At 46.2% G+C, this 13,370-nt stretch overlaps 2 protein-coding genes across 15 annotated transcripts in view; one reads left to right on the top strand and one right to left on the bottom strand.

Moving 5' to 3' along the window:
- TSTD2 (thiosulfate sulfurtransferase (rhodanese)-like domain containing 2) overlaps positions 1–6,472 on the top strand; it is a 17,739-nt gene extending 11,267 nt beyond the window's left edge. For all 4 annotated transcript variants that reach the window (XM_014543202.1, XM_005870634.2, XM_014543201.1 and 1 more), the window contains exons 5-10: positions 1,124–1,249; positions 2,193–2,298; positions 2,648–2,766; positions 3,251–3,409; positions 3,983–4,121; positions 5,992–6,472. In XM_014543202.1, the coding sequence (XP_014398688.1) occupies positions 1,124–1,249; positions 2,193–2,298; positions 2,648–2,766; positions 3,251–3,409; positions 3,983–4,121; positions 5,992–6,329 (987 nt within the window). In that variant the 3' untranslated portion in view covers positions 6,330–6,472. The remainder of the gene's footprint in view (positions 1–1,123; positions 1,250–2,192; positions 2,299–2,647; positions 2,767–3,250; positions 3,410–3,982; positions 4,122–5,991) is intronic.
- The window catches only part of TMOD1 (tropomodulin 1), an 83,774-nt gene that overhangs the window by 8,359 nt on the left and 62,045 nt on the right, over positions 1–13,370 (bottom strand). For 4 of the 11 annotated variants that reach the window (XM_014543203.1, XM_014543210.1, XM_014543209.1 and 1 more), the window contains one exon: positions 10,446–10,606. In XM_014543203.1, coding sequence (XP_014398689.1) covers positions 10,515–10,606 — 92 coding nt within the window. In that variant the 3' untranslated portion in view covers positions 10,446–10,514. Of the gene's footprint in view, positions 1–6,819; positions 7,074–7,267; positions 9,212–10,438; positions 10,607–13,370 lie in introns of those variants that run through there. The other 7 variants (XM_014543207.1, XM_014543208.1, XM_014543206.1 and 4 more) reach the window with 5 other exon arrangements.

Below are 13,370 nucleotides of genomic sequence, written 5' to 3'. Positions count from 1 at the left end.
ATCGGTATAATAGTCTGTGCAGATGGCGTGTACTTCCAACTCTCTTCTCCCCACCGAGAAAGGCTTCACTAGGCTCCAGTACTCTCTCAAGGACTGGATGTGACTCAGAAGGCTCATCATGGAACTCTGCACAGCCCCTACTAGTGAGCTGGCGTGGGCTTGTGAAATGAATCCCATTTATATCCATGCCCTGAAAGAATTGGATCAAGTGTCTCAGCCAATGAAGTATCATCTCTGGGCCCTGAAAAAGGGGAGCCTTTTAAAATTTTTAAATTCTAAGTAATGCATTGGGAGGTACCATTGTTATACAGGTAGTAGTAACACTGTAGGACCTTAAATTACCTCTCCAGAGAATACCATGATATAAGTGTTGCACTTTCTCTCTAGCACTTTTCTCTAGAGAGCTCAGCACCCTCTAAAGATGATCCATCTTTAAACTCATCCAAGGATTTTGTCGCACCAACAGCTAAAACTTTTGTGCCCCCAGATAGTGAATGCCTACTATGAGGCAGGTGTTCTAGGCACTGGTTATGCAACAGTGAACAAAACAGACACACACTCCTGCAACTTTGTGTTCCAGTGGGTGCGTTTGCAATGGTGGGCTTTCCCCAAACACCATGCAGAGATGCATTCACTCCCATTCCCAGTCCTCAGGTGTGCTCTGTGCTTTAGAACTTGGGGAATCTCTCCAGCAGTGGTTTTCATTGTTTATTCTCTTTTTTCCCTGTTTTAACAAGATGAAGAAACTGAGGTTCAGAGAAGTAAAATAATTTTCTCAGGGCACTTTGCAAGGAAGCGGCAAAACTGAATCTTGATTCTAAATCTGCTGACCTGGATTAAACTCAAAACGTGGTTCTCTGGCCATTGGACAACTGGAGCTCCATAGCAAATGGGGCTTTTCAGTAGTTTCACTAATTTCATGCTCTTATTCAGCACACATTAACCAAATACCTTATCTGAACTTAGGAAGTGCCATTTTAGAAAACAGAGGTATCTTTGTGGTAACACTTTGGTGTCCACAGCGGTGTCTGCGTTTCCTGTTCAATTCACTGATACACTTGAGCCTGTTCTGCCCTGGGAAGATTTAAACTGCATTCCCTTTCTCTCACCATCTGTGTCTCAGGTGAGAATTGCTACAGAAGGAATCAACGGGACAGTGGGTGGAAGCAAATTGGCCACCAGACTCTATGTGGAAGTCATGCTTTCCTGCCCATTGTTTAAGGATTATCTGTGTGAGGATGATTTTAAGGTAAGAGACATTGAAAAGGAAATGGCTCTAGAGCCGTGCCTTGGTGCCTCTTCCTGCTGAAGGTAGGAAGAGAGGGCAATATGAGAAATAAGCAGTGCCAGACAGCTACCCTTCCCCGTTGCCAGGTGACAAGGCAGTGTGTGGGAAGGACATGCTGGTTCCACTTCTTCCACTGAGTTGCCATGTGGTCTTGGACAAGTTAGTGCCCTCTGGGGACCTCAGTCTCCCTTCCTAAAGAATAAGGTTGACACAATCTAAATTCTGAAACTTATGCTTACTTGCTTACTTGGGAGACTGCCTGGCTATTTCGGTAAACCTGGAATGATCAGATCAGCACTTCACACAGGGAACTCTTACAGCTCTTCTTCCACTGAGTTGCCATGTGGTCTTGGACAAGTTAGTGCCCTCTGGGGACCTCAGTCTCCCTTCCTAAAGAATAAGGTTGACACAATCTAAATTCTGAAACTTAGACATGTTTGCTTACTTGGGAGACTGCCTGGCTATTTCGGTAAACCTGGAATGATCAGATCAGCACTTCACACAGGGAACAAGGTTGCTCTTACAGCTCAGTTGCTTTATAATAATAGGTGATAAAGGTGGTGGGAAATACCTTGGTAGTGTTAATGCTGGTGGTGATAGGTAAAGAGAAGTCATTGCTCCAGGAAAGCTGGGAGGATGTAATCTTACATGTTGAAATTGCTCAGTGGTGTTTCAATTTTAAATGCTTATTGCTATAGAAACACCTTTTCAGTGTAACATTTCTGAACATGGTAGATATGTGGTAAATAAGTACCAAATATAAGAATTCTTTTATAATAATACCACAGCTGTAGTATTAAGAAGTCTCAAATTAGAAAACCTGTTTTAATGGGAAATGGGAATTACGGCCTAGATTGTTCCAGAAAATTCAACATTATTATCTGCTTTGTTTCTCATCGGCTAGACCAGCAAAGGAGGAGCTTGCTGTTTCCCAGAGTTGCGTGTTGGTGTATTTGAAGAAATTGTGCCTATGGGGATCAGTCCCAATAAGATCTCCTACAAGAAGCCTGGTATGCTTGCTTTTAGAAGGACAAAACAATAGAGAGACAGATGTGAAGGTTAGACACATCAGTCAGCTAGAGTTGTGATGAATCCTTTCATAAATAACTGTGGGGTGGCTAACATTTGGGTCATTTAATGCTTAAATTGGTCTTCTTTTTGGAGACTCCCCCTCAGAAGGACCTTACTTATTCTTGATGGGCAGCTATGCTCACCACTATACCACCAACGCCAACAACCTTACTTATTCTTGATGACGGTTTGGCAAGAAGTCGTTTTCTCTTTAAAGATAGCAGTTTTGGAAGAGTGCAATTCTTGTAAGTAGTTTATCAAGCAACTAATTTTTTGGTTTGATTTTAGGAATCCATTTGTCCCCAGGTGAATTTCATAAAGAAGTAGAAAAGTTTTTGTCTCAGGCAAATCAAGAACAAAGTGATACTATCCTCCTGGACTGCAGAAACTTCTATGAAAGCAAAATAGTAAGAACCAGAATTGAGTCCCCACGGTATGGCATGTCCCCCAAGGAAACATGTGTGTGCCATCAGAGGTCAAGTCACATGGATCTCTTCCCACTGCTGGCAGCCTCAGAGAAAAACCCGAGCCTTTCAACTCAGGATCTGATGAGAAAGCCTAAGAAAATATGAATAACAGACATATTGGCAAATAATGTGCGTCCTGGATCCCAGGTGCCTACCCTTGACACATGTCAAGGATCTTGTAAACTTCGCTTTGGGCAGCCTCTCCAGTTCCCCTGAAGACTGGGAAGGTGACTCACAGCTCGCCAGCCATGTCTCTTAAGTTCCAGATCTTGAAGTTGAAAGGTTCAGAGTGTGGGATGAGAACAGCAACTAGCTGGTGTTTCCTTGCCAAGGAAGGGGGTGGGGGAGGGGAGGGTGTGTGGGACAGAAAAAAGCATACCAGGTATACTTTTTAAAATCATTTTCCTTCTATCCCACATTGTAGGGACGCTTCCAGGGCTGCTTAGCCCCAGACATCAGGAAATTCAGTTACTTCCCTAGCTACGTTGACAGAAATCTAGACCTTTTCAGAGAGAAGAGGGTACTGATGTATTGCACTGGGGGCATCCGTTGTGAGCGGGGTTCCGCTTACCTCAAAGCCAAGGTGAGTCACCCTCGTTGGGGCACCACAGGCCTGGCTGTGAAGAAGCATCGTCCACAGCATGTGTGGAGCCCCCCTCCCCCCCTTCATTCCCTCTCCCATCCTGGCCATCAAGCTTAGAGTTTATAAGTACAAAATATGAAGTTCTTAAATCTTAAGATGTGAAAAACACTCAGCAGTCTTAGAAACTCATCAGGTACAAATGGGAAAGATTAGTTAACGTTTCCCTTTGCCTAATACTTTTGCTTGATCCTGAGAAGAGCAAATTCAGTAACATTACATGTCCCAACAGGTGTCTTTCTATATTTAGGGGGTGGCAAAAATAGTTGAGCTTCCAGGATCTAGAGAGTGAAGGCCCTGACTGCTATCATCACCCATCTTCCCTCTCCCGGCCCCCCTCCCGTAAGCAAGATCTGGCCAGCTGCTTCCTTGCGCCCTTGGTCAGCAGTTTCTCAGTGTCCTGCAGTGGGAGCCAGGAGCCACCCTTGGGCATCCTCACCACGTGCCACTCCTCTGTGGAGCTTCTTCCTGGCCTCTGCTTGTCTCCTGAACCTCCTGCTGTTTTTCCACACATAGGGAGTGTGCAAGGAAGTGTTCCAGCTCAAGGGTGGCATCCACAAGTACCTGGAGGAGTTTCCTGATGGTTTTTACAAAGGGAAATTGTTTGTTTTCGATGAGCGTTATGCTTTGTCCTACAACAGTGACATAGTGTCAGGTAGGTCAGCACAAGCCTAGAACCTAAACTCACAATCAGGCACACTCTCTGTGTGAACCGTGCTGGAAGGCAGGCCAGCACTGATTCTGTGAAGAATAAAACAGGGAGAAGGAGTGCGTGGCACCACCACTGCCCAACAGAGTTGGAGATGTAGGGGGACAGCAGAGTCAGGAGGCCTATGTGGGGATCCTGGCTTCACCATTTACTCGTTAGACAAGTCCTAAAAATGGAGATAATGTCCCTTGCTCTCTCTGCCTGCTCGGCGATGAACTAATAGGCTAAATCAGGGTTCTTCACCTGGGGTCAATATGTAGAATTCAGGAATTCTGTGAATTTGGATAGGAATTAGTAATTTATTTTCATAACCTCTCACTAAATGTAACACTACCATCAATTATGAATACAAGCAACAAATCAGTATTAGACGTACCTGTGACACACTACCATCAATTATGAATACAAGCAACAAATCAGTAGTATTAGACGTACCTGTGACGTCAGTAGAAATCAGTATTTTCATAGATTACAGTTGCTACCTGTATCTCAAAATCGTATTTGTTCATCATTGCTTCACAATGGAAATAGCTATTAGGCCCACCACTAATTCTTATTATTTAATGTGCTAATATCTTATTATATTCTAGATTTTAAAAAATATTTTAATATTTTGTATTTCTATATAATTGGTTTCCTTTGTAATCCTATGTAGTTTATTTTATGCATTTAAAAATATATATTTCTAAGAGTTCATAGTCTTCACTAGACTGACAAGTAAATCCATGGCACACAGAAAAAGATTCCCCTAGTTTAGATGGTCTGTGGACACATGTGGTCTTGCACTTTTGCATGGTGGGTGGGGCATTCCAAGGTGGGAGCTGAACCTAGGGCCAAGGCCAGAGGCAGGGGTGGCCACAGGAAGCGGTGGTGACAGGAAATGTGTGGTTTGACTGGTTTTGAGTCCACACTAAAATGTGGTACCAAATGAAGGCAGTCCGTGAAGAATGGAAATAGTCCTTTAGGAAAAGGGCTCTTGATGCCACAGTCTTGAGCAGGAAAGGCCACGGGCAGACATCCCTAGTGGCTATTGCAGTTTTCTAGAGTGGGGATCAGAGACTGAGATTGCATGACTACTCGGATAATAAATAAGATATGAGTTGGATTGTTCTCTTTCCTTCTTAATCTTTAATTGTTTTGGATAGTCTTGTATTTGTGTCTGTTATTGAAAGTTATTGCACATCTGTTTTGGAGTTAGGTGGAGTATAAAGGGAAGAGAGAAGGCCTAAAGGTAACTTAGATAAGCTAGGTAAAGAGACTTGAAGAAGGATGGTACCAATGGTAACAGAAGTCAGCAGGAAAAAACCTGCTGAGAAAGATAAGTATGAGTTTTAGGAATCCCAGTGGCAAGTGTCTGTTAGCAACAAACAGCAGGAGAACCTCAGGCCTGGGGAAGAGGGATGCAGAGCTGAGTTGAGATGTGGGATCATCTGCATTCAGGTATGTTGTCTCCCAATGAAAAAGGGAGTGATCTAAAGGAAAAAGACCGTTGAACAAGAGGGTGGTTGGCTAGCTGTGAAATAGTTAATGAAAGAGAGAAGCATTCCTACTAGTATTTGTTTTTAAATGGGAAAAGGAAAAGTGGATCCGTGAATGCTGGAATCAGAAAGACAATTTCCAGAAGCAACCTCTCCCCCCAAAAAGTGGGGATGAGGAGTGTTTTTTGTTAGAAGATAGGAGACTTACTATTTAGAAATCTTCCCCAGATGCAACAGGATATATTTGATTCTAATGAGCTAAGAGTTATATTTAGGAACTGGAGAAGTGCATGTGCGCGTGTGTGTGTTTATAACAAAGATTGTTCTTCTGTCCCCAGAATGTTCATACTGTGGAGCCCCATGGGACCAGTATAAACTCTGCTCCACTCCCCAGTGCCGCCAGCTCGTCTTGACCTGCCCCGCCTGTCAAGGACAAGGACTCACAGCCTGTTGTGTCACATGTCAAGACAAAGGGAGCAGGCCGGCTTCAAGCCCTGCCCAGCACAGCTTTAAAGAGGAATGTGACTGTACAGCCCGACGGCCACGCATACCCAGTGAGCTTTCACAGCAGGCGCCACCCCCCCTGAGCCCAGAGCCAAGACCTGATGTTGCTGAGGATGGGCCCTGCTTGTGTGAGCGGCACCGGCAGCATTTCCCTGAGGCTTCACAAAGCTAGGTTTGAGGCAGCCATGTATTCGGGAATATCCAGGCTGCAGCAACAGAGAAATGGGGAACTTGGGTGCTGGCCAATGACACCATGGCACACTGGTCACCTATTGGCCACTTATCCTATATAATAAAAGCCTAATATGCTAAGTGTCTGGTGGTCTGGGCGGCCGTTCAATCAAAGCATAATATGCTAATGATCTGCTAAGGCTGCTCAACCACTCGCTATGACGTGCACTGACCACCAGGGGGCAGACATTCCGACCGGTAGGTTAGCTTGCTGTTTGAGTTTGGTCAATGGGACTGAGTGAGATGGGCTGGACATGCCCTGGAGCCCTCCCACAGTCCCTCCCTGGCTGGCCAACCTCCTGCGTCCCTCACCAGCCCCGACCGTGCACCGGTGGGGTCCCTTGGCCTGGCCTGTGCCCTATTGCAATCCAGGCCCCCTCAGGGGATGTTGGAGAGCCGGTTTTGGCCTGATCCTGCAGGCCAGGCTGAGGGACCCCACTGGTGCACGAATTCATGCACCATGCCTCTAGTACTTCATAAGAGGAGAGAAGAGGGAGTTGGTGCTGACCACTTACCTGAGACATTCTGACTCAGAAGATGCTAGAGCACAGAAAAAGGTGAGCTGTGTGGGATCCCATAGCCGCTAAGGAATAGAGCCTTGAGCCTGGCAATCAGGTCATGCCTTTTCTGAGCCAGGTGTCAGGGCTGGTAGCAGTCATTTTTCTTGTCATCATACCTGTCTGTCCTGATGGTAAAAATGTGAAAGCTGTGACCCTGGAAGTAGACTCCTTGGAACAAATCCCATTAGTCACCTGCCATCCACCCCAACCCTCACCTCACCTGTTAGCCTGCACTAGACCAGGATCTGTAAACTACGGCATTTGGCCCACCTCTTGCTTTTGTAAATAAAGCTTCATTGGAATAACCACACCCATTTTTTTTTTTACATATGATTTAAGACAGAATTAAGTATTTACAACAGAAAAGTTATGGCCTGCAAAACCTATATTTATTATCTGGTCCTTTACAGAAAAAATTGCCACCTTCTGGTCTAAACCAACAGCTCGACTGATGGAACAGATGGTCATAAAGATGTGGCTCACCTTCATTTTTTATTGATTTGGTTTTTAACAGAGATTTTCCCCTAATAGTCTCTGTTTTCCTGAGTATCCACCACACTTTGCTTTTAAGTATTTTCTTTGAGGGATTCAGATTAGCTTGATGACACATATGGGCAGTTTTTACACAAGTGCCTTGGGATACAAGACATTCTGAGTGAGGTCATCCAGCACTGCCATGGTTTCCCGGCCTTGTCAGTGCGTGTCCCTGTCACACAGGTCCCAAGAAACACATACGCAGTCATTCATAGACCAACAGATTTAATGTTACATTGCAGTTTCCAGTGATGCAGAATACAGCTGCAATTGTGTTTCAAGGAGAAGCCGGTGGTGCCACTCCTGGGCCCGTCTGCAGCCTCGTAGACACTCTTCCACAGAGGTGGCTCCACCTCCGGTTACCCTGCACCGTCCACGGCATTACAGTTCAGTGTGCAAGACTTTTCCCTTCTCGTCAAAAGCCTCTCTGCTCAGTGCTCTGCAGCAGTCTGCTCTTTGGCCAGGCCTTTATCAGGAGATTTGTCCTATCACTCATTTGTAACTTCCCAAGCAACAGAAACACTAGCTCGACTGGCACTGTGGTATGTTAAAAGGCACAAGGGCATTGTGGCTTCACATTTTTGCTGGATCCCAAGAAGTGCCATGATGTTAAAAGGATGCAGCAGAGATACCAAAATTACGTTTTCAGAGTCATCATCTTGGGATAGTTTGGCCAGGGTTTCCTAATTCTTTACTATCTGGGTCTTCCCCGTTGGCCTTCAGAGGCTTAACTTTTTAATTAAGATTAGCAGTGACCTGTCTAGTAAGTGCTGCCACAGGTAGTTGCAAGTCTGTCAGCATAGACTGGAAATTTACCCCTCTAACATTTGACTTTAAGTAAGCCATCAGCCCACTGTGCAATATAGAAAGGTGTTTTCAAGTATTTGGCCACAGGTTTTCATATCCATCATAAGGTTAGCATTCAATAAAGGAAAAAATTCTGACTCCGGTGTTAAATTGTAAATAAACCCCAGATGCCATAAAGAACACTCCAGGAGCTGTTTGTTGCCTGGGATTGGTAAAGACAGGATGGTTTTTGAAACTTGGAATTTCCTCATATCCAGCAAAAGGAATCTCGTGTTCTTTGATTCCTGGCAGAGCTCAGTGGCTTTAGTCTTTCTGTCTTTCTTGAGGGGAAAAATTGTGTTCTTGATCCATCAATCAATTTGGCAACTTTAATCTTGAGGTTCTTCAATTTAAAGAAGGGTTAATAAAAAACCTGTTCTGCTGGCTAAATAGCTAAGATCAAGTTTGTAGTAAAGTATTGTATAATGCTTCTACACCATGCGGAAGAGTGTGCTGTTTGTTCGTGCATTAAGCATAGTCAATACACCTGAAACGCCATATAGCAAGGCCACCAAAACCAGGCTCTCAGGTAAGTCACTGCTGCTGTAACGTCATCTTCAGGAAGATCTGCCGGTCCAGGGGCTTCTTAGTTTTTAAACAATAACCAGACTGAACTTCTGTGACTAAAGAAAAACTTCACATTAACCATAATTTATAAAATTTCAACTGTAACCACTAGTTATCCTAAAACCTTTGTGCATAAAGAACTGAACCACAAAAGGGTTTGTGCCGACATTCTGCCTTCTGGCTTCCACTGCAGAGCACAGATTATCAGTAGAACGTGTCCAGTTCAGAGGTGTGGTCATCACCGCCACACACTAGACTCCACTCCGGCACTTGGGAATGATGGGCCCAGTCAAGTCTGCGAGCCTCCTCTTCCTCACTGGAAAGGAAGGGAGATGAGATGTAAGCCAGTTGTCCCTGTGCGCCAGGAACCACCGCTGTGGCTCAGAAAGCGCTGTGAGCTTCTCACTAATGCTTTGGTTAGCAGAGTCTGAAGCCAGTTGTTTCTAAAGGGTACTTATGTGTGGTTGTGTAACAGCCCTCCCACTTGTCAGCGTTCACCGATGAGGGTCTGTGGTAATGTAGATTCATTCATAAATTACTTCTAAGTCGCTGACCTACAGGTATAAAACGCCTTTATCCAGCTCCACTGCTTTAACTTTACGTACAGAGGCCCTGCAGTGAAGATCCTTAGTCCACTTCAGATGAGTTAAGTCAGTCTTCTTAGTAAGACTAGGGTCTTAACTGCTGGATACGTTTCCCTTGGCTTTCTCAGAGTTCCTGGCCTCCCTCCTGCCTATGTAAACAACAGTGTCTACACTAAGATTCCCCTGCATTATCTGTCCCCTCAGGGTTAACCCTGACATTTTCCCAGACGCAAAACAAGCTCAAACATGATCACAGAACAAAGTAGTTAAAAGCCATAAAGAAGAAAGAAGAAAACACTAGCCAGGAGGTTGCAGGCTGGAGGCATTAGCTTATAGGACCACGGGACAGGGAACAGGCTTCCCTTGGTTGTAACAAGGGAGAGTGTTCTGAAATGAATTAAGTGTCTGCAGATGAAGACCAAGCAGCAAGCTAGATCAGCCATGAGAGGAAGAAGTCTAGAGCGTTCACCGATGAGGGTCTGTGGTAATGTAGATTCATTCATAAATTACTTCTAAGTCGCTGACCTACAGGTATAAAACGCCTTTATCCAGCTCCACTGCTTTAACTTTACGTACAGAGGCCCTGCAGTGAAGATCCTTAGTCCACTTCAGATGAGTTAAGTCAGTCTTCTTAGTAAGACTAGGGTCTTAACTGCTGGATACGTTTCCCTTGGCTTTCTCAGAGTTCCTGGCCTCCCTCCTGCCTATGTAAACAACAGTGTCTACACTAAGATTCCCCTGCATTATCTGTCCCCTCAGGGTTAACCCTGACATTTTCCCAGACGCAAAACATAAGCTCAAACGCAATCACAGAACAAAGTAGGTAAAAGCCATAAAGAAGAAAGAAGAAAACACTATCCAGGAGGTTACAGGCTGGGGGCATTAGCTTATAGGACCACAGGACAGGGAACAGGGTTCCCTTGGTTGTAACAAGGGAGAGTGTTCTGAAATGAATTAAGTGTCTGCAGATGAAGACCAAGCAGCAAGCTAGATCAGCCACGAGAGGAAGAAGTCTGTAGAGCTGGAAGGTGGCCGTCAGGGGGCTGCTGGTGTGGCAGACAGGAAGCGGAGGAAAAAGGTCTGTCTATACTTAGATGTCTTCCAGTTCCCGAGCCGAGCCGGTAGACCTGCAGCCAACAGATGGATGAATACGAGCTGCAACAAGAACCGAATCAGCTTGTGCAAACACGGAGCCTATAAAGCAGAACCACCTAGGAAGGTGCGGTACTCAGGTCGTGGCTGGGAGCTGGGAGAGGGGCGTAGGGCACAGGACACCCAGTATGGGGCCCAGAGTTCAGCTGGTGCCTGAGCTCCCGCACACCCCTTCGCCCCCATCTGGAGAATAATAAATGCAAATCAATGGGCAATCTCCTGATGAGAAAACACTGGAACTATCAGAATGTCCAACAGCTTGGGTTAGATGTGGAGCAACAAAAACCCTGAGAGTGGAAGAGGTTCACCTGAGGTGACCAAAGGGTTATGATTCAGGGGTGGGGAACGTCTGGCCCATGGGCCGTATAAAGCCCATGAAATCATTTGATCTGGCCCTGCCAAGGCATTAGGGATGAGTTAATTAAATGTTTGACCAAGTATAGCAGGCTAATTTTTAGTTGATAATCGTAGGGCACAGGACACCCAGTATGGGGCCCAGAGTTCAGCTGGTGCCTGAGTTCCTGCACATCCCTTCGTCCCCATCTGGAGAATAATAAATGCAAATCAATGGGCAATCTCCTGATGAGAAAACACTGGAACTATCAGAATGTCCAACAGCTTGGGGGTGGATGTGGAGAAACAAAAACCCTAAGAGTGGAAGAGGTTCACCTGAGGTGAACAAAGGGTTTATGATTCAGGGGTGGGGAATGTCTGGCCCATGGGCCGTATAAGGCCTGTGAAATCATTTGATCTGGCCCTGCCAAGGCATTAGGGATGAGTTAATTAAATGTTTGACCAAGTATAGCAGGCTAATTTTTAAGTTGATAATTCTGTATGGCCCTCGAATGATATAAATATCCATGGCCCTTGGCAGAAAAAAGGTTCCCCATCCCTGGTTACGTGAACAGACCTTTAGGCATGTCCATGTTACCTGTGCAAGCATGCCCAGCAGGGCAGCCTCTTTACACCTCTTTTGCATGCAACACCTCATTGCAGCCCCTCCACAATTCTGGAATGTCAGTGTTGTTACCATTTCCATATTATGGACGAGGGAAGAAGGGCAGAGAGAGAACCAAGGCTTGTGCCTCAGTCCAGCGCCTCTCTCAGTACCACCCGAGCCCTCCATGTGGGTTTTACACATCCACAGCTCATCTGGTTCTCACAGGACATTAGCTCCGTTCCCCTGGACAAGGAAAGAGCCAGGATCCTGAAAGCTGGTGGCAGAGTCAGGACTGGAACCTGGTCCCCAGCCCAAGCTCAGGGTACAGAAAGGGATGCCTCCCGTGTTTCCTTCCCCGCTACATGCCCTCACTGCGTACACTGGGCTGGGTCTGTCTAAGTTCCCCTGCACTGATGTCGCAGGGACTGGGTGAGGAGAGGGGGAGGCACCCACTTACTCAATATTCTTTCCCCCCATTTTAAGGAAATTGAGGCCAAGAGAGGGAATAACATGCTCCAAGTCACGAGAATAAGTGACAGAACTGGGAGTAGAAGCCGGGTCTCCCAATATCCACCTTCCATTCAATCTTTTACTTCCACTAAAGCAAACTGCTCTGTGTTGCTTATCATTGCAACATCAAGAGACTCGTTTATCAGAGCCCGAAGGAATCTTGAGTCATCCAGACCAACCTCCGTGGTGGCTTGAGCTCCCTCCATCACTGCCTGCCAGCCTTGGACACCTCCATCACGTCTTTGGGGAGCTTTTAAATGCATTTATATACACAACAGCACTTACTCAGTGCTATTGCGTCCCAAGCACAAGAATCAGAACTAAAGATATTGCTTAACAGGGGACCAAGATATACCAACAGTAAGTCTGATAAACTATTACAGGTACCCTGGCAGGTCTCTATCAAGTATGAGGCACAATGCACGAAGTGGTCAGATCTTCCGAGGATGGGCAGGTGACATTCTGCTGAATCTTACAGGATAAAGGGGTAGATGGTGGGAAGGGAGCAGGAACATTAGGCGTAAAGGCCCTCTATAGGGATGCTTTTGCTTGGGTCACTCAGAGGCATTCTAGCTACCTGGAAGGGTTGATACTAATATGGCAAGAGGATGGCTCAGCAGGGGTGTCAAGAGATGAGTCTGGCAGGGGCTCACCCAGAGAGGAGGTGGAGAGCACAGGTTCAAGGGCCCGACTGCCAGTTTGAAGCCCACTTCTGCCCACTGCAGGTAACCTTACTACTCTCTAGGCCTCCTTTCCTTAGCACAGAATGGCGGTAATAATAGCACCTGCCTCAGCTGGTTGCTGGCAGCCTGTGGGAGTAAGATGGGAGTGTGCACAGCAGTGCCTGGCACACAGCGGGCACCATGTAAGTATCAACTACGTTGTTAAGGGACTTGTGAGCCATGTCAGGGAGTTTAGGCTGAGAGCACTGGGAGCCCAGAAAGGGGTCTAAGCAGAGCCCGAAGGAATCCTGACAGGACAAGGCTCGGGATGAGCACTGTGCCCGATGCCAGCCCCAGAGGACCAGGTAAGTGTGATGAGGACTTGACATGAGGCAGCCGATAGGGGTGGCGAGGAGGTGACTGGCTGGGGTGGGGCTGTGCACAGAGAGAGGCCCAGATTTCTGGTTTGAATGGCTGTGAGGAAAGTAGTGCCTTTTCTGAGATGGTTTTAGGGCAGTGGTTCTCAACCTTGGCTGCACATTAGAATCACCTGGGAATCCTTTTAAAATCCTGATTTCTGGGCCTCATCCTCCGGAAAGTCTGTTTCTTTGTTACTAATGTTGTGGC

Source organism: Myotis brandtii, unplaced genomic scaffold, assembly GCF_000412655.1.
Source record: "Myotis brandtii unplaced genomic scaffold, ASM41265v1 scaffold320, whole genome shotgun sequence".
Taxonomy (NCBI): Eukaryota; Metazoa; Chordata; class Mammalia; order Chiroptera; family Vespertilionidae; genus Myotis; species Myotis brandtii.
The sequence above is the reverse complement of the archived record's forward strand: the minus strand, read 5'-3'. Positions and strand labels throughout refer to the sequence as shown.